The following is a 20,696-nucleotide window of genomic DNA, read 5'->3' as shown; positions in this document are numbered from 1 at the left end:
GTTACCAGAGATAAAATGAAGGGATCTCTTTAGAGATATTAATACCTCCTGCACTTTGTCACCGTAGTTAACTAGTTTCTTAGCTTGTCTTTGATTAGTGGAAAGAAAAAAACCAAGCAAGATCAAGAGCAAGAGTTCTTGTACTTAACTTCTCTCTGTAATTCCCAGGGAGGATTAGTTGGCTGAGGCAGTAGTATACAAATACTTTAAGCTGGTACTACTGCATAATAATCTGGCCTGTGCTTCTAAACAGTCTTTCCCGTGCTTCCAATAAAATTTGTATGGTTCATGTGAATGCAGAATGTTGTGTTTGAAACACAACTTTTTGTAGTAGGATTATTATTCAATCAGATTGGTTTCCTCTGTATAATTTGTTCTGCAGTCATGAAAAAGTTGCGGCAGTGCAGGGCTATGAATAATGAGCCTGGTGGGTTTTTGTGGCACTGGCTGGTTTGTGCTAGTATTCATCACTCGACAACCCTGGAGTCGGTGGAGTAGGTGGCATTGATACATTGCATTCCTTTCTGACGTCTCCTTCTCTAAAGATATATCTAGAACCAAAGTGTGACCACCTGACTGATACTTGAAATGTAAATGCAGTTTTAGCTGTAGCACAAACAAGGTGCTACGATAATGTGAATGTGGATGTAAAATAACTCTTTCTGGTTCTTTAGATCATTACAATCCATTTACTGCACTAAATCCCTTTGTGGCAACCAAATATGAATCCACTGTTGGGCTGTATCCTTATACTTCAGGTATAAGAAAAATGCCTTCAAGCTTTTACACTCATTTCTTTTAAGGGTGTAAAACATGGCATTTACTTGAAATAGTAAGAGTATTTATCTTAATATAGTTGTAACTGTGAACCCGTGCTTTTCCCCTTTTGTGTTATAGATCATGTAAACTTGTTTCTTACTGTATGTCTGATGTGTATTGATTTCATTCCATTGGTTCTATGTTGTTAGAGTATACATGGGTTTATAGACTGACCTGAAATTAAATTTTTGAATAGCAGATAAACAGTATATCTTGGTTCTCTTTCTGTAACTCTTCCTCTTCTCCTTTCCTGGTTTTCTCTCTTGTGTAATATACCTTATCAGATTCTTTTTGTGGTCCTCAAGCTTACCTTAATGCTTCTCATTTCCGCAATGAGCCTTCTTCTGTAGCTGGTCTATTTGGAGGTAGGTAATGGGATACAGCCTTACCACAAACACGGAACTTGAATGTGTTGTGTGCCTAGAACTAGTAGGTATGATATTGGCTACAGAAGTGCATTATTATAGTGGCTCCAACTTTTATTCATGTGCTTGTGCTAGGTGTGTTGTCACAAATGGTACATATTTTTCAGTTTGTGCTAAACTAAGGCTTGTTTAGTCTAAACATGAAATGAGTATCTCCCCATTTCAGGATCTCTTCTAGTTCACATGTTGCTACATAGCACACACAAGACTTGCATGTTCTAAGTATCTTCTCATCTTACTCTACCTCATTGCTTTTAAGATAAAGGGATTGGGATGTTCTTGCTGCTTATGGCATTTTTGTCGATATGTTACTCTTAAACAGTGCACTAAACTAGTACAAAGCTTTGCAACAGAACGTGAGAAAGAGGTATCAGCTGCATTAAGCTACTGTCTAATCATATGTGCAGCTGTGTAACATCTGTATAGTAACCCAGTACTGATGCTGGCTCCAGAATACCATCCTGACAGTTGCTGGACAGGCTGTGGACTGTGACAGATGATAATTTATCTAAACCAGATTGAGCAGGGAGTGTTAACATTCTTGCTGCGCAAGGTTTAGGGATACATTCAATAAATAGTTTGTGGAAGAGTTAGTTCTTAAAAGCACCATAAAGTCACATTTTGGTTTAGTGTCTTTGAACAGAAATTAGCTGGAGTCATTTAATGCAAGGTTAAACGCTACGTATGACTCTTTCCCTTTGCTCCATATCCAAAAAGCAGGATGATTAGTTTCTGTCAAGTCTTGTTGGTTTATTCTCTCAAAGGAACCCCATTAAAAATACCGACCGTTGCACCTTTCAAAACATCCATATTAGACAAAATGCCCTGGGTTGGTGGTTGATACTAGGAGTAGGATTTGATCTTTTTCAGAGGCTGACTCAAAGGAGTCCTATGTATTGTTTTGTCTTCTGCCTTATCTCATCTTGTTAGCTTCATAAAGCCTGAAACTTCCTTAGAATATGAGTGCAGGAAACTCAGCTTGTTTCAGTTAAGGCCATTTTCTAAAGAAAAATATGAGCTATTGTAAGTCAAGTGTTCTATTAGTACGGGCACCGTTTTAAGAGTTGCAGGACATCCCATCAAAGGAATTCCAATCTGCAGTTCAGAGTCTCTGAAATGGCTTGTTACAACTTGATGGTATACTTGTCATAAAGATACTCATTTTGTTTTGTTGATTATTTACTCCTTATCTTTTCACACATTACTGCTTCCCATGTTTTGCTGTATGCTGTTTTCTTTGGTTTATTTTTAATCAAAAGTGCATTGTTTAAATTCTTAGTGATGGATGCTTTTGAGTTATGAGTTATATGTTCCTTTTAAGACAAATAGGAAGGAACAAGTAATCCAAATTTGGTTTTTCTGTGGAGTTTATTTTCAAGGATAGCATCCTATAGCTATTAATTTTTTAGGTGAAATATGACTGACTTCAAGAAAACAGTAAGATTGAAATGAGGTGCTAAATGAAATCCAAGAAGTATTCTTCATCAGTTATTTCTGCTCATTGCAATGTTTTACTGCTGGAGTATTTCAGATCCTTTTCTTTTGTTTCTCCGTATCATCAAAATTTCTCTTAGAAACCAGAAGAGCTAGTTTTCAAGACGGCATTGCATTTTTTGGTGCTTTTCGTATGAAGTGATAATTACTTCTGTAATTGCCTGAATATCAACATGTGCATGCACGCTTGTGTGTGTGATGATATGTAAAATACAATTTTAGAAACAAATCAGTATTCGCTTCCATATTACTGAACTATCAATACTGCCGAACATCATATGCAATGCTTTGTACTGCAATAAATTTTCACAGTACTGAAAAAAATTGTGCGTTTGGAGACACTGCTTTACAGATACATAGGAGACAAATGAAGTAAGTTCAGACAGGAATAGGAGTTGAAACTTGGCTTTAACTGCCTGTATCTTGCCATAATTACTAGAAATTTATCTGCAAAACATGGTCACCTGCAAAATGTGTGTTCACAAATAACTAAGCAAGCACTATAAAAATTATTGGTATTAAAAGTCTAATCAAAGGCGTTACCGGTCAGGCACCTTGGGATAGTTTGGTTCTTACTCTAGTTGTATCTAAGAGAACTGCTCAACTAATATAAAACATGGAGGGAATAATCTTCAGGCAGGCAATCTGGCAACAGATTCTGTACCCAACCAGCTTCTTTTCCTGGAGAAGCCTGGGGATTATTTCTTCAATAATTATATTGTAAGTATTTGGTAAAAGAATAAGGAAGATGTGAATGGTTAGTCCAGAGATTTAGCAGCTGGAGGCAGGAGTGTCTTTTATGGCCTGTCTGTCCAGTTTTTGAGATGAAACCTTTCTTTGGAGGAGTAACTCCAAATAAATTTCAAATAAACTGCCTCCAGCTGTTTCTCTTACATGTTTTTCCAGTGTCAGGGTGTAATCTGGACCTTTGAGGTATTCCTAGTCTTTCTGCAAGTACTTAAATAATCTACGTATTTATTTGGCTTGTCTTGCATAAAGAAGGTGGATTCATGGGAAATGCTGTATGGAAACATTCAACTTCTTTCTTTTTCCCCACAGGGTTCACTCCATCTCCTGTTGCTCAACCACAGCCATCAGCTGGCCTTAATGTTGACTTTGAGTCTGTGTTTGGAAACAAATCTTCTAATGTTGTCCTAGATTCTGGTGGTAAGACACTTACTAAAATAGATGACATATGTCCTTTGAACTTCTTGAAGTATAAATTTCTTAATCTGTATTTACTTGTACTGCTGTGACAGTGTTCCAGCTGAAGAAAAGAAAGCTGACTTTAAAAGGTCAATACCGGCGTTCGTAATCCAGATTTTCTTTATTAATCAAATAATTTTTCCTTACATACTATTTCTTTGTGCATCCTGCTGAAGTGTTTACATTGATTTCCTTCACTTTAAATATTTTGTGCATTAAATCTTCACACAGTGAACAGCCTTTACTTTTACATGCTGTCAACTGAGATTAAATCTGTATTTGTAGAGTATGGTCAGAAGAGATAAATTGCATCTTAATTTTATATATCTCTGCAACTCATTTTTGGCACTACTTTGTCTACATGTTACTCTTTTGATGTTAAGGTTATTTCAAAAAATGATAAATTATCAAAACGTACACAGTTAATTTGGATTGTAATCATAGTTATTACTCTTCCTGTTCTTTTCAGCATCTGGAAAGTTAAATACTTTCTGTTCTTTTGATATTGGACTCCTGACATCAGATTCTTTTTGGGCAAAGCAGTGATCCACTAAAAGCAAATACATAAGTGTTTTTATAAGATTGAAATACTTCAGATATTTATTCTTTATTTTGGTTTACATTTTCATTGCTTTGCTGTCATTGCAAATCTGTTCCATGTAAAATGGATGCCACGTAGGTTAAACTAGTAAAGTGAAACCTCCTTTGTGTGGTAACTATGTCCTTTATTAAGAGGCATGATAAGTTTTATCCTTCTTGTATAGTGTAGCATCACTAGGTTAAATTTTGTATTTTAACCATTGTGTTGAACTTGCTGTTTGTTTAATTGAATGTCACAACATTCATGGGAGGCCTGTGATTCAAATCACTTCTTTTGTGTTTATCATTCCAAGGCTTTGATGAACTAGGTGGTCTCCTGAAACCAACAGTGGCCTCTCAAAACCAGAGTCTTCCAGTTGCCAAAGTACCACCTAACAAATTAGTATCAGATGATTTGGATTCATCTTTAGCCAACCTTGTAGGCAGTAAGTATTGAACCACTAACATGTAAACACTTAATTCTTTTAAATGACTAGAATGTCAATAATACCTTTTTTTACTCTTTGTCAGATTTGGGCATTGGAAATGGAACTACTAAAAAGTAAGTATGCTTAATCAAACGTTGAGCATTTTGATTTTCTTGATAGTGAATTTTTATGAAAGTAGAGGTTCTAACCTGTGCGTACCAACACAATGTTAACCTTCAGAGTGCGTTTGGATTGTACTTTGTTTCTCATACAAGGTTGTTGAGATCTGTTGGAAGGTGGTTGTAGACTGAGTGGTAGTGACAGTGATAACAGCAGGCAAGATGTCCTCCTGTCTCTGATTCCTTTTAAGCTTTGTATATTTTTAGGAAATGAGTTCATCAAAATGTTTCTTTGTAGGTGATCTTAGCACAGTTCATAAATACTTTGTGTGATCTGAGTGTGTGCAGGGCTGTATTAAAAATTGTGAAACTACAACCTCTGACTTGTGGTTGACCTTTAGAGAAGTGAATTTTAAAGCAGGGCGTATTCTAGAATAGCGACAAAGCTGAGAATGCGATTAGCAAATTTCAGGCTTACCGGGACAATCTGTGCCAACTCTGAAATAATTCAGAAATCTAGTATGCAGTTATCCTAACTAAACTATCTTGACCCAAGGAAAGTCAGCTAGACTAACTTACCTATACTGGGGAACTTGACTGAGATTAGATAAAGTGAGGTGGCTCGTGTTGAACATCTTACCGTACTTTCCTTAGCCAAAACAAGCTGTCAGACACCTTTTATCAACTCCTTTGCTAAATGAGCTTCTTCACTGAAAAAAGAAGCCACATTTCCAAGAGGAAACATTGTTTACCTTAGGGAGTTTTGTAAAAAAACAAAAAAACAACCAACCACAAAAAACCAAACAAAAACCCCAATGTTTTCTAACAACTCTTAAAAAAATTTATTTGAAGTGATGTAAACTGGACTCAGCCAGGTGAAAAGAAGCTGACAGGTGGTTCCAACTGGCAACCCAAGATTGCACCTACAACTGCATGGAATGCACCGACGTTGGTAAGCAAACATTCATTTTAAAATAGTGAGTTCCCTGAAACATAAGATATGCAGGCTGATGTATAATGGGGAAATTTGAAAGTGATCTACAGTTGCAGTAAAAGGGTAGGAGAGAACTGAAGAAGTGGTTAGGTTGAGATGTGTACTGCTTGTATTTGTTTTCCTTAGCTGTGTGGCTCTAGTAAATAGTTTGTGATGTGACCCATGCAGGTTTAGCGTAAACCAGGTCAGTAGTGTTTGACCAGCCTCTCTCATGGCAAGTCACATCACGTATGTGTACATTTCAACTCAGCCTGCTCGGGGGGCAAGAACGGGCCGAGAGATTAATCCTCTCGATACTCGCAGAGGTATCTGTGCAGTGATGTGGGCTATAGGTTTCTTAATGTATGTAACTACTGCTTTCCTGCCCTGATGTGTGCAATTGTTTTTAATGCGTGTCAGTTTTGGTGATCAACTTCAGTGTCTGCTGTAGCAGGTAGTATTGGCAAGGATTTTGGGGCAGCGTGTAGAGCGAGGGCCCTCAATTACAGGTCAAAAAAAAAAAAGTTAAGACTTTACATGAGTAGCTTTCACCATGCTAACAGAACACTTTTGCATGTGAATCCTACTCACGCTTTTACCAATGACCTGGAGAATTGTACATGGACAGATCAGGTAACAAACTGCCCCCCGAGGATTTATTGCATCTGACGTTGTAACTGACGGGAGGAGGTTGAATCTACAGAGTAACAATACAATGTTGTGGATTTGGAAAGAGAGAGCTTGTCTCCCTGGATCCACCACCTCTTCCCTGCTGCATGTCCCTTAGAAACTCGTTACATTTATGTAGGGAGAAATGTTTCTGGACCTTTCTGGAGGGTGTGTAGATATTGAAGAAACTGTAACTACTCACCTGCTTTAATACTGGTGGTTTGAGTTTACTTGTGTGCTTGAATCTGTTTAATAACTCATGTCTTGTATATACGTCTTCTTGTGATAAGTCATTACATTTAACAGCTTTTATTACTTAGAGAAACTGTTGAGACACTTCTCCTCCTGTGAAACTGTTCTATTAACATGAAAACCTTGAAACGGAAATAATCAGGGGTGGGGGTGGGAGTTTGTTTTCCTCTGCTGGTCTATTTATTGTTGCTGCTGCTTGCTAAATAAATATGCCTTTGAAAGTAAGGCTTTCTTGTCTTTGGAAAAAAAGGCATATACCAAATAAATGGACTATGCAAAACAATTACAAACCTCACAATGATGACAGTATCGCAGGTGTATGTTGTCTCAGTAAATGACTTGAATTACAAGAATGTGTTGGGGGAAACATTTAATGTATTTGTGAACTAAAATGCTATCTGTGTATATTCTGTTGTGTAAGTATTTGCTTCTAATCCAGTGTTATTGCATTATGTAATTGTTCTCCCTGGGAAATACAGAATGGCATGCATTTTCCACAATACGTAAGTGAAACAACCCACAGCCTTTTTGCAATCGACTGGCATGCTGATATTAACCACTGCTGTTGCAGAATCTCATAACCTTCTTGCTATTTACACATTTCTCATTTTAAAATCTTTGGTGTGCCAAAAATTGAGCTTTTCCTAGCATATATGAACTTCATAGGTGGTCTGCAGGCTCTTGACTCGAATGATGGCATGGGAAATACCAAGATTATTTTTCCTTGCTTTAAACTGTACCATTTGCTGCCAGAGAGCTGGGGTGTGTGTCTGTGCTGCCTTTAATGCACTTGGTGAATTTTGAATGAAGATAAAAATGTTTGTGTTTGAATAACTGCATGAAACCTCACGGGCTTCTGTGATACTTGGCACTTTATCCACGTTTACGGTAGATCTTGATTTTTTTTTTTAAACTTTTTTTTTTTAGTGGGTAGAGACCAATATGTCATTAATACTCATATGAAAAAAGAAAATCCATGCTGACAGTTTACAAAGGGCAAGCAGTAACCTGCGCTTGCTGTCTGAGGAATGCAGTCTTTCATTTCAAAGGATTTTTTCCTTTATGTCAACAGTGATATTGGTCTTTCCCTGGATTCTGTTTTTATTGCAGGATAACTCTAACTAAAGGATGATAGGTCCATACTTGAGCACTCAAAAATATAGTCAGCATGTTTGTGTGTGTGTAGGTGCGGATACACAAGCAAAACAAAAAAAAGTGATTTTCAGGATAGTTTTGCCAGTTTTGTAGACAGTACACAGTCTAGATAATGCTTGACCAGGGAAATCTCATCTGATGGCAATTGAAATGCCACTGCCACTGGCTACTACCTATGAAAAGGCAGCTGATACCTTAGAACTGAATTCAGAAGCAGCTTTGCAGCTGTCCTATTCTTGATGTTACAGTTTATCTCCTTTAATTAATCCAGTATTAATATTTTGTCACTTCCCTCTTTTTCTGTATCAATTATCTCTGTGTACCAAGAAATGTGTATGGTCTTTGTCTTGTCGTGAATAGTAATCCCCACAGCAACAGCATGAAAATTAGACTTTTTTCTTAAAGGAGAGACTAATAGGAGGCGGAGTGAATAGACAGCAAGTTATCTAAATATTTATAAGCACCAATTTATAGTCTGAAAAAAAAAATCCCTTTTTATATCCTTGTAAGAGTTAATACTAAATTAGAAAGTACATAATGAAAATGTAGAACAAAGAATACAGTAGGGGTATGAAGAACTGTCTTTAATATACTCTTCTTTCTAAGAGTTATCAGCTGTTTTTCTATGTATGTGTTGCCAAGTTTTTTACAAAACGTAGCTTCACCCCAGGTTTTGTCTGTTGACAGCAATCTTACTGGAACTTCATAAAAGTTAACTTAGGTTAAGGGTAATATAAATGTATCTGAAAAGTACTAAGAGGACTTTTAGCCTGTTCAAATTCACTGTACTGAGTGGATGAGTGAGAGGGAATGCAAGTTGGATACTCATGTCAGAGTTGAATTTGGATTGAAGCATGGTAGGAGAATCCCCATAGTGTGTACATCCTGGCTAAAGAGAAGAGAATTCCGGTAATATCAGCAGAAGCAATGGTAATTTGGTCTTTCAGTCATTAAAATTCTCTCTTAAGAATCCTTGTGTACCATTACTTCTGATTTTGAAATACAAGTATATTCTTCACAGGATTAAAAAAAAAAGCTTCTCCTTCCTGAATGTTCTCTCTCACTTCTCTGTGTCTCATACTCTCTTCTTTAAACAGGATGCTGAGAGAACGATATTTGCAGTTTAGTTTAGTCAGCCAGAATCCTAACAGGTTAAAAGCAAATATGTAATTACAGATTTGCCAAGATCGCCTAGAACCTTCAGCCTAGGTATTGTATTCCATCTGAAATAATTTGGATACGCTCTTAACACAAGACTGCAAGTCCTATTTATTCTTCACTATATTCATAACAAGCAAAATGCCGCAGTTGACCCTTAGAAGGCAATGTCTTACCAGTGTGCAGCTGATCTCTTCTCCTCTAAGTTCACTCCTGTTTTTCGCACCAGGCACCACCTGTAATGGCGTATCCTGCCACGACGCCAACGGGAATGATGGGCTACGGGATGGTGAGTGGAACTCCTGCAACTCGGAAGTCAGATGCCGTATACCGTTTGATTGCTTATAGTTTGGTAGCAGTTGTTTTCTGACCTATTTTACTGAAGACTCAATTTCAGCTTCTATTGGGTTATTTTTCACCAGATCATTAAGTCCTGGTTTTCTGAACTACTTCACTAGTTTTTGTCTGGAATTAAGTCTGCCCTTTCTTACCTTAGTTTTTCATAAACTTTAAAATTAAGACTGTTAATTCTTAGTGGGCTTTATTGGTGTAGAAATAAGTGTCATGCAAGTAGATTCACCACAGGAATGTTTTATTGGTGGAGAGAAACCTTCCTTTAAATATTTGTTCCTAGCCTCAGCAAAAGGTATCTGTAATGGTCGATGCCATGTGTTGCAGTGTTGGTTGAGAATTGATTCTATTAGTGACACACCAGTACGGGAAGGCTTTTGACATAAACTTGACCTGCTGCTCGTTGCTCCGAAAAGTTGTTGAAATTTTTGTTTCTATCTCAAGTTTTATAATATTTCCAAAATGATATGGCTTAACTCTTCTTTATTAGTATGGTTTTGATGTAGCACAGCTTTACTGGGTGAATAAAAGGAGAGAGAACAATTATTCTGTTAAATGGCTCATGGATTAGTGTAACAAAAATAAGCTAAATGTATCCTCATATGATCAAATAAGAGTAATGATTTATAATTTGTATATGCTCAATAAGTGAATTGCAGATAGACCAACTGTGTTCCTGAGGGTCTTTCGAGAGAGTATCATGTTTCCCATTACCTATCCATGAACTCCTGTAGTATGTTCTGTGCAAAGTCATTGTGGTTAAACTACCTTTAGTAAAGCTGTAGTAGGTACTATAGATACTGGGACTCACAATTTCGTGAGTACCTCAGCATTCCTTGGCTGCTTCATTGCACCAGCAGTTATTTTTAACTTTTTTGTAGAGTGCTTTCATCAGGGTCGGTTTCTTGAACGGGTTTGCTGTGCGATTGCCCAACCAGCTGGTTGCTATGATAGGAGTACCACCAGGATTAGTCAGGGAAAAGCTGCTTGGAATGGAGATTGCTTCAGCACAACTGCTGCTGGGTGTCAACCCAAGCCTGAGGGGAGCGCCAAAAACAGCGCCAGAGATGGGCGTCTACGTAAAATAAATAAAACCTGACTTTTAAGACCATCAATATATGTTAAACTCTTAACTTGGCTTAGCCAGAGTGTTAGTAATGTTCTAGACTTTGATTGCATGATGACTTAACATTAACTGTACGTATAGTTTTCAGTTTTTCTCGAACTGTCAGGTCTGCGTTGATATCTGTAAAACTGTTCTCGTGCTTTTGAGGGCAGACAGGGAAATACTGTCAGACTTCAGTTTTGGGTGCTGGAGGACCAGCACAAATGCTTGTGCTTAAACAAGTATTTTAGTGTTTCTGATCTCTGCAGCAAGAGATTAAATGGGCTCAGTTGTTATCTAGAATATTCCTCGAAAAGGCTTTAATGTTCCTCTCTCATAACCTTTATTTGAGAAAACTGTGGAAAGAACTTACATGATTGCATATATCAAATGTGACCAAAATTTACTAATTTAATTTATTTAAATATATGTAATGAAGTAATGCCGTGTGTGATTTGATGTTGTCTGGATTTTTTTCAGCCATCGCAGATGGGAGGCATACCAGTAATGACACAGCCAACTTTAATATACAGTCAGCCAGTCATGAGGCCACCAAACCCTTTTGGCCCTGTACCGGGAGCACAGGTGGGTACATTCAGAATAGTTGGTGCTAGGAACAAATTACAGCTGGCTTGGTTTCTGTAAAAGTATTTTAATATTTCCTTGTGTTGGACAAATGTATTACACAAGCCCAGTAGTTCATGTGAGGATTGCTTCTTCCTGGCTTCTTATATCCAGGCTGGCAGCATCAGGTTTGTTTTACAGAAGCAGAGGAGAGCATTTTAAGGCATTGATTTTCTGGGAGTATGACTAGGTTATCCTCAACGCTTCAGGGAAAGGATGGGAATAGTTAATATCTGTGCTGTTTGCTGAAGACAGGCTTCTTCCCCAAAGTTCATGTTCTCTGCTGCTTTACCTTCAAGCATGGCTGCGTGAGATTGCGCTGTTACGGCTTTTCCCTGAGTACACGTGGCACTGTACTATGACCTGTTACACTTAAAAGTGTTAGATTATAAAGTAACCCAGCCTGGCAGGAGCTGTAAACTCTTCTAAGTGCAAAGCCTGTGCTTAGATGACAGCATGTAGCAGGGGACAAACAGGGTGTTTAAGCCTTTAAGTCTGTGACCGTCATGGATGAGTTTGAAAAGAACTTGGTATCAAGCTTGGTGAAACTTCAACCCAACACCTGGTTGTTAGTGCTGACCACTCTGCGGGAGGCACACGGCACATTCACCTAGTTCTAACTGTCGTGTTCTCCAAAGGTCTTTGCATTCCTCCAAGTTTTTGCGGCAGATGATATTTACAGCATAGTGAAGATACTCCGTAGCTATAGAAATCTCGCTGGCCTTTCCCTGTTAAGGAAGGTGTTATGTTAAATGGAGCGTTCCTTAAATCACCTGCTTTTCTGCTTCTCGTGCTATGTCGTGTATAGATTCGTTACCTAATGTACCAGAATAAAAGAGTGCGCTGAAGGGTTACTCTGAACATTGAGAAGAACTACCTTTGTCAATACTGGAGTTAAATATGTGCCTTTTATTGTTTGTTTTGAAAACCTCTGTCACTGGGAAATTTCTATCTAAACTCACTCTTTTAACCCAGTAGCCATCTGAAGAGAGTTTTTTGCAGTACGAAAAACATTAAAAAAAAAAAAAAGGGAGGAGAGGGGATGGACAACCTTGAACACCTCCATACGATTTTCAGAAAATACTGAGATCATTAAGACTTTGAGTTTGCAAACTGTATGTAGAGGCAGAGCCAAGTTCAGCTGGCAGATTGGGACTCCAGTGTTAACTGTGTGGTTTAACTTAGTAGTCAAATGTTTCTTTGTCAAAGTTTACACTGTACATTGTGACTTTACTAGAAAAATATCATATATTAGGACTGTATTTTGAACTTACTGTAAAGAGTATAAACAGTCTTTATAGGTGACTGTTTAAAAACGCAGATGTATACATTCATTTAAGTATGTGTTGGTGTAAGTGTGTTTTTGGGACTGGAGTGTGGAGGGAAAAGAATTCGGCAGTAGCTTGGAAAGGAAAAGAGCTTCAAACCTTTCTCCAGTGCCTGAATCTGATGCTTTAACAGGAGAGGCTCTGTTGTGTGCTGCTAGCAAGTGGTATGTCCACTCTCTTTGCTAAAATAGATATTATTTTTTTTAAAGACTTTATCTGAAAAGGACGCTGTTAGATTTCTTTAGCTAGAAATGCAGTTTTCAGTTTACTTTCTCCTGGACTTCTGAGAGCTGCTTTGGACATTCACTGTCATTTAAGACAAGTGATTCGGTGTCTTTCACATGGGTTTGATGCTATTTCAAGGGGAAAAATGTGTTTATGACACTTCTTAAATACAGAACAAGTTAAAGGATCCTTAGGAGGAGTTTTTTTCTGCAATTCCCAAAATATCTATTTTGAATTTTCCTTTTTAAAAAATAATAAATCCACCAGCCTGCCTAATTCAGTTATAAACAGATGTAGGTAGGTCTGAATAGCTAGGTGAGACTTTCTGCTCCATTTGACATTGCAGGGCTTGGTCTCGGTAGAATCCCAGCTGCTGTCATAACAGGAGAAAGAGGAAATAGTCACAAGTGAGGTGTGGAGAGCTCTGTTTGTTGTGCTTATCTCATAAGAAGTTTGGCTCCTGTGAGACTTAATTTGATAGAGAAAACACTCTTTGAGTCAGCATTTGCTGTGTGACCAGGAAGGGTTTTCCCTGACACACGCAGTCTGCGTTGCTTGCAGGTGTTGAGTTTTTAGGGCTCTGACATCAATAAAGCAACTTAAATGAAACAAAGGCTGCATGCAAGAGCTTCTTCCCTGTGTGCAGTGGAGATGGCATTTAACTTACAGCCACGGAGGGGAATTACAGTATTACTACACTAAATTTACCGTATGCCTGAGAGCATAGTTGTCTGTTTAGGTTTAGTTCATACTCCTGTTGTGCCATAAATGGAAATAAAGAAATAAAAATGTGTGTTCTTGGGGTAAGTAAACAAATCTTAAAGAATGAGTAACGATTGTCTGAAAGGCACCCAATTCAAAGTGCCTACATCCCACGTGGATCACTCAATACCACTATTCTAACACAACTTTTGTCCATGATGTCATCACTGCCAAACAGTAAACTGTTCTTAATATTTATGTTTAAAGTATCAGGTTATATCAATTACCTCAAGTCTCCTGATAGAGTTTGGTGGCTGTCTACAGCAAAGAAACTGGAAGGTACTTAAAAGCATAATGACAGATAAGGAGGTGTTGCCAAAAAATTATATTGTGGAGTTGTAGCATGTTGGGAACTCCTACTTTGTATAGGGACTGGCACAGTAGGCATCCCAATGTTGTCCAGTTTCTTTGTAATTTAAACTGGTGTTTCCTAACTTGATACTCTTAAGGATTTGTCTTTATAAATATACTTTCCCTACCTCTAGACATACCTGTTTTGCTTCTTTCAAGTGTTCTGTTTACATGCATGCAACTTTATTTCTAATTGTTGCTATCAAAAGCAAGGGTAGTTTGGGGTTTTTTTTAATGGCAAAGTAATTTGCAACAATCGAGGGTGAAACTAGAGCAGATGCTTCTTTGAAAATCTAGGTGCAGAAATTTTTCATAGTTTTAAAAGAAACTAGTGTGTACCTTTTTTTCTTTGAAATCCCTTATCTTGCATTAGGGTCAGTATTTCCTGCTTGAGAAAGGAAAAGAATAGTTTTCATCATGATAAAATAGCAGGCTTTCCTCACTGCAAAACAGTATGTACCATAACAGTGAGAATGGTCGGAGTTGTGCGATTACATTTTAGCTGTCGGGAAGGAGAGTGTGTGTGTGTGCGTGTGAGGAAGGGATGGGCTGAATCAATGGTCCAGATGAGGTTAAAGAGTAGCCAGAGCGATGCAATACAGCAACCGCAAAACACTTCAGACAAGCCAGATCTGAATGCTGTACAGTAACTACCCATTGTAAGACCTGAGTGTCGTCATGCGCAACAGCAGTGCTTGAATGTTCACCGCCACCAAAACCATTCTCTTTTTTGGCTAATACAAAATGGTACAATACTGACAAATCCATGGTGTGCCTTTGTGTTACATATTCTGGTCTGATTGCCCCCAAAAGGACGTAGCTGTAGGAGGGGAAGCAGCTCAGTAGTGAAAATTTGAAGATTTAAAACAGAATAAAGAAATTACTCTGCCTATTGCTGGCATTGTACCACTGCAGTTGTTAACGGCACTGAACTGTACAGAAAAAGTAGTAGGAGCGATGGCCTGGTGATGATGAAGAATAAGTAAATGTGCAAAGAAGTATGTTGGTTCGGGGGGGCGGAGGGGGTGGTTTGGTTTTGGGCTTTGTTTGGGGTTTTTTATTTGAAACTGTGGAAGAACAGGCTATGAAGTTCAGGACAGCCTTATGCCAGAAGGTAGATTATACAGGTGCTCCTTTTGGCACATTAATCCTAAAATATATGCTAAACCAGCTTGACAGACTTGTTTAATGAGAAACCAGTATCTAGGTAACGATGGGAATCGGCACAGCACTCACTTGTGGGTGAGTCCTGTCTTACCGTGACGCTGGGGAGGTTTTGTCTCTGGAAACAGCAAGAAGTGACGACTGCCGGTGGGGTGAGGCTAAGCTTTGGGCCTGATCCAGCACGGTACGTTGCATTTCAGATCACACGAGTGCTGGGCAGTCAGGAGGCTAAATCCATGGTTCTATATGTATTAGCACAAGAAAAACTGATGGCCGCTGCTGCTGTTTTAAATGCTGCTTAGAAACTGCTACGGTAGGCTCTGGTTTTCAGATATAAGTGGTATTCTGGATAGATGCTGTGTAGGAAACTGTCTAACCATATTTTCCACATTTTTTTACAGGCCTCCTTTTTAATATATTAGAGGAATCTTGTTAAAATAGCTATCTTACTGTCAGATACTGTGTCTTGTCTGAATTTGGCTGTGGTATCTAGGAAGTAGCATTGTCAAGTTTTGGGGTTTTTTTTCCCCTGGTATTTAACCTGAACAGGCTTCCTGAAATTTTACCTCTGTTTCTGGTTTTGTGCTGATGATGCACAAATGACAGAGCTCTAAACCTACCGGTCTTCCACACTGCTTTCAAACTGGGACGTTGCTTTGGACTTGATACCAATTGGAGATTCACCAGCTCAATTGAATGGGACTTTAAATACGTGACTTCGAGCCATTTGACCATGGAGAGGGGGAATGTCTCATGAAACCATGTTGGAGCAGGCGTGCCTTGCTGCAGTCAGGCCTCTGTTGGACTTTATTTTTAGTCTGGCTCAAATCCTGGAGAGTGGTGGGATGTGTGAGCTGTGGCTTTCCAAAGGGAAGAACTGAGTTTAAAAGGGGAATTCTGACATCCTGAAACTGCTTCTCAAGCACTTCCCATTCCGTCTCATGACTCTTCCATGATCTGTTTATGGGGACTGGATCTGAGTGCCATACTGGGAGTGGGGTTTCGGGGGAGAAAGATTCTAACCCAGTATTGATCCTAAAAGAATTCTTCCTCCCCACCTGGTTTCAGCGATAAACATTAATGTGAAAAACTTAAGTTTGCTATGGCAATATTTACATTCTGGGCACTTGTGCAAGCAGTTCCCATAAGCACGTTCCCTGTCATGCGTAGGTGTGCAGGCATTCAGTGTTTCCAAAGGAAATACATCTTCTTACGATGTGTTTTTTTTGCAATGGGCATGAAGTGCAAGTACGCACTGGTGATTAGTGACTCAATTAGGAGTAAATTGGTACAGTGATGGAATCTGAAATGGAGAACGTTGACTGTTTTATTTGTAACTGCAAAACCATGCAAGCTCTATGAGGGAGGAGGGCAAACAGAGTTGAATAAAGCACCATTTAGAACTGGGAAAGCACCAACAAAGAAGGAAAAGGACTAAAAAATAAATAAATTGACAAATAGCAGATAGTCCTGCAATTACAGCCAGCAGATTATTGGTCTCTTCCAGCAGCAGCAGCAGCTGGAATGCCAGCATTACCTACTTGTAAATGATATGCTTTATATGGCTGAATTTGTAGTGTGGTGCTTTAAATACGTGGCTATAAGATGATTTTTGTTAGTATAGATAGTATAGACTATCCGTCTTGGCCTTCAGTTCTCACCTAAAATGGCAGCAACTGATAAACTCTCATATTTTTTTTTTTTTTCCCCCCTAGCTCCAGAATATGTCCCATGTTCTCCTTCTAGGCCCCAAATTGACAATTACTCATTGTCTGCTCTCCAGCTTCTTTTTATACACATCCTGTTTTGAGAGGGAAAAGATGCTGAGAGCTATTTCTTCTGGAGAAGGCATCTGGAGAGCTGCCACGCTTGGCCAGACCCCCAGCCTTGTCTCTCCCTGCCAGTACATAGTTTTGCCAATAAAGCAGGGAGAGCGCTAACCTGCTCACAGGAGTGTCAGGCTTCGTGGTTTGTATCTCCAGAAGAACGCCGCTGTGACAGTGTGAGGTTGTTGTCTGCTTATTCGGCAAATGCCAGCTACAGTTCCCTTTCTGGAGGGTCGTGTCCAGCTTGTTTCTGCATTACACCAACCATTGAAGAGGCTTTCTGTTTTCCATGTGACCAAACACCTTGCTCTAATAGTTGATTTCTGCCAAGTTTGCCTCTTAACCTCCCCTTGTCCTTTCATTACACGTTCAGCTTTCATATTCTGTCATTCTGAGATCTTTTTTCTTTTTCTTTCCCTTTCTCTGTCGTCTTTCCTACTAGCTGTCTGCAGCATCCAGCCCTTCCAGTCAGAGTCCTCACAGAGCCTCAGGAAAGGATCCCTTTGCAGAGCTCTCTCTCCAGGATTTCTTGTAGAACAACTTAGGTATTGTCCATTATTCTGGGGAGATGCTGGTTTTTTGTGATATAGAACAAAATTAAAGTTCTAATTCAAGTTTTATTAACGTGACTAGAAGTGTTTCTGAAGAAAATAGAAACAAGTCATGTTGAGTTGGAAGCATTGTGGAAGTGATGTGGAAACTTGGTATACTTAACTGCAGCAGTTTAAAGGCCCGATGAAGTCATTTTGCTTCAGTCCATTGGAAATAAAGTTTGATAGTTCCTTGCAGAACTGCAGGAGCCAGCACACGTGGTACTTTGCTGCAGCCGGGGAGAAGGAACCGGTGCTACCCAGTATTTACCGTTTGGGGTTCGTGGTTATCGGCAGACACCTGACTGCTGCTGGCAGTCTGCTCCCACGCTTCACCAGAGTGCTTGGCCCAAGAGGTCACTTGATGCAGGAGGAGATACTTGGTTTCATGTGTGTGAGGGTGAAATTTTGGTACAGACGGTCGCTGGAGTTCTTCTGTTCCTTTTTATCAATCGGGGCGGATGGGAATTAAATACTAAACTGAGTGAAAACATGAAAAAATTGAAGCATATGTGGCGTAAAGAAAGAGTAGGCTTTATTGCACACGGCTTCTGCTTTTCTTTGTGCGCTTCCTCTGGTTCAGCGAGAAAAGTGACCTTGAATTCTGTTCCTCATGACGTTGGTCTGTGTTACGCTGGTGGTGGTGACACTATAGCAGGGATAAGGAGGGGTTTATTGTTGGTTAGACCAGCTTAATGCAAAGGGATGTTCCAAAGGCTGCCGTAGTCGGAAAAACATCCGGATGGCGTTTGGTGGTCTTCTGGCCCCGATTTTGTAAAATTTTTGTTTCTGTTTAAAACTGCAGATGTTGGGGTAGGTTGGGCATTTGAAGAATGGAAATATTTGAAGAAAACACAGGTTTATAGTGAAGTCCTATTTCTGTTGGATGTTAACACGAGGGTTTTTAATCTTTCCAGATTCAGTTTATGTAACTGTGTTAGATGGAAGAGAAAGGAACATTTCCAAAAAGATGTGCTCACCAGTAAACCCCCACTTCCAGGAAAAAATGAACTTCAGTCTCTCAAACTCTCCTCTTCCATTAAATGATGCAGTGAAATGATGAAGACCAATGAAGGAACCTGGGACATCTCCATAAGAAAACATCAATATACAATGCAAAGCCAAGAATTGCCATGAATTAAGACTTAAGATCTCCTTTTTTTTGTCCTGGTGACTAACATGTCAATACTTTCAGCTTCTAATGATATCCATAATCGGTAACACACAAAGAGAAGCCTTTATTCTGGAAATCGAGATTGGTGTTTGGAAATGCTGTCTGGAATGGAGACGTGTCCTTTACCGTAACTCGAAACAAGACTTTGGGCAGGGGAGGGTCAAGTCCTAACTCTTAATTCTGCAGTTACCTTTTCTTCAGTCCTCACAAATGTAGGCACAGCAGTAATGGAAATTAACTTTTTTTTTTTTAAAAAAAAAAGATATATTCAGTTTGCAGTAGACATTCCTTATGTATTATTGTTTGTATTTATTTATGATTATCAATTTAACATTAATATTGTATCAAAAAACACTCCTTATGAAAATGAGTATGGATGTATACAGTATGTCTGATTTTTATCCACAAAGAATGAATCTGATTCAGAATGCTTTTCAGCTGACATACAGAGCACTAAATATTTTAAAGGTCTGAATCTAATGAATTCTCAGTATATATGGGAATTAGGGAAGAGCTGTAAAATGCATTAATCCTTATAGTCAATTCTGTGCCTAGGATTTTGCAAGGGAACAGTTAACTGACTAGAAGAAGCACTACATTTTTAATTCAGCATTAGTGCGTTGGGAAGGAACTTTATTGCTTTGTGCTTGGCATGTCATTATTTTTACATTTGACATTATAAGGCCTTTCCAAAATGAATGTGAGGAATTGCTTTCACTTTAAGACTTTCCTTCTTTTCTGTAAAAAAAAAAAAAAATAAATAAATAAAATCGAGGTGGTGTGTGCTGGGGGGGGAAGCCTTTTCATTTGGCTAGCGCCATGTTTATGATCACGTACCTTTTAAAAGTAAAAAAGGGGAAGTAGTTTCCTTGCATACATCTAGTGGGTATTTAGTTAACGAAGAATTAAAGTAGCACTGTTGATCGGTGCTTTGTGTAAATACATCATAACTTTTGGGTGGAGTGGGGCCTTCGGAAGGATAGTCAATGATATGAAAGCAATTCTGTACATGAATTAAGCATACTTGCTGCATTGTCTCTGCAGATTCTATTTTTGTTTAAAATATTAAAATGTATGTTCGCAAAAATGGGTGGATTTTCAAATAAAATGCAGCTTCCACAGAACTTTTGTTACGGTATGAAAGTCTGAGGTGCTTTTTTTTCTTTTTGCTGGTTAAAATGTGCACTGGTAATTGCTTTGTTTACTTAATAAAATACCAAATGTGTTTCATATGTGCATATCGTATTACAGGAGGTGCAGCACCACGCGTCCATGAATGAGGTGATCTATACCTCATCTTCCCGGTGCTGCTGCAGTCGGCAGCCTTAGGTCCGCTGTGATGAGTTGGCTGATGAAGAGCTGAATTCCTTACTTAATATGATAGTTCACAATCTTCTAATTTTTCAAAATATTCATTGCAATAAACTTGTACTGTTGATATGCCCCAAAGAAATGATTTGGGTATCTTCCCCCATCTTCTGGCAGAAGGTAATGCCAGAGAAGCTTTGAACATCATCTGTAGACACTAGTTTTCATCAGGGAGATTGGATAGAAGTGGAACTTTTCTCAGCTACCTGAGGCTCTTACTAAAGGGTGTTACATCATGAAATGATGGGTACAGATCAGTACATTTAAAATTCCTTTCTAAAAGCATGAATAAAAAAAAAAAAACCCTGAACCTGTTACTTTCAGTGCATATAATGCCATGTGCCCAGGCCTGGGGAGTTTCATATACAGTTTACTTAAATCTTTACCTTCTTACAACTGAGAATTCCAATGGGGCGCTGTGCCACCAGAGAACAACTTCTTTTTAGTTTCTGCTTGCACTCAGAACATCAAAAATGTGAATTGTTGGGGTCAGCTGGAAAAAAAGATGCACATTTGTGGCCTGTTGGCTAAATCGGTAACTACCGCGATAC

General features: G+C 38.8%; 1 protein-coding gene across 4 annotated transcripts in view; it reads left to right on the top strand.

Annotated features, from left to right (window-relative positions):
• PICALM (phosphatidylinositol binding clathrin assembly protein) overlaps positions 1 to 19,901 on the top strand; it is a 72,566-nt gene extending 52,665 nt beyond the window's left edge. The window contains exons 13-21 of one of the 4 annotated variants that reach the window (XM_075742483.1): positions 3,798 to 3,905; positions 4,838 to 4,969; positions 5,055 to 5,085; positions 5,923 to 6,022; positions 7,444 to 7,467; positions 9,507 to 9,566; positions 11,214 to 11,318; positions 17,456 to 17,558; positions 18,521 to 19,901. In XM_075742483.1, coding sequence (XP_075598598.1) covers positions 3,798 to 3,905; positions 4,838 to 4,969; positions 5,055 to 5,085; positions 5,923 to 6,022; positions 7,444 to 7,467; positions 9,507 to 9,566; positions 11,214 to 11,318; positions 17,456 to 17,548 — 653 coding nt within the window. In that variant the 3' untranslated portion in view covers positions 17,549 to 17,558; positions 18,521 to 19,901. The remainder of the gene's footprint in view (positions 1 to 3,797; positions 3,906 to 4,837; positions 4,970 to 5,054; positions 5,086 to 5,922; positions 6,023 to 7,443; positions 7,468 to 9,506; positions 9,567 to 11,213; positions 11,319 to 17,455; positions 17,559 to 18,520) is intronic. The other 3 variants (XM_075742484.1, XM_075742485.1, XM_010301363.2) reach the window with 3 other exon arrangements.
• The last annotated feature ends 795 nt before the right edge of the window (positions 19,902 to 20,696 follow it).

Source organism: Balearica regulorum, chromosome 1 (genome assembly GCF_011004875.1).
Source record: "Balearica regulorum gibbericeps isolate bBalReg1 chromosome 1, bBalReg1.pri, whole genome shotgun sequence".
Lineage (NCBI taxonomy): Eukaryota > Metazoa > Chordata > Aves > Gruiformes > Gruidae > Balearica > Balearica regulorum.
This window is presented reverse-complemented; position numbering and strand designations above follow the sequence as displayed.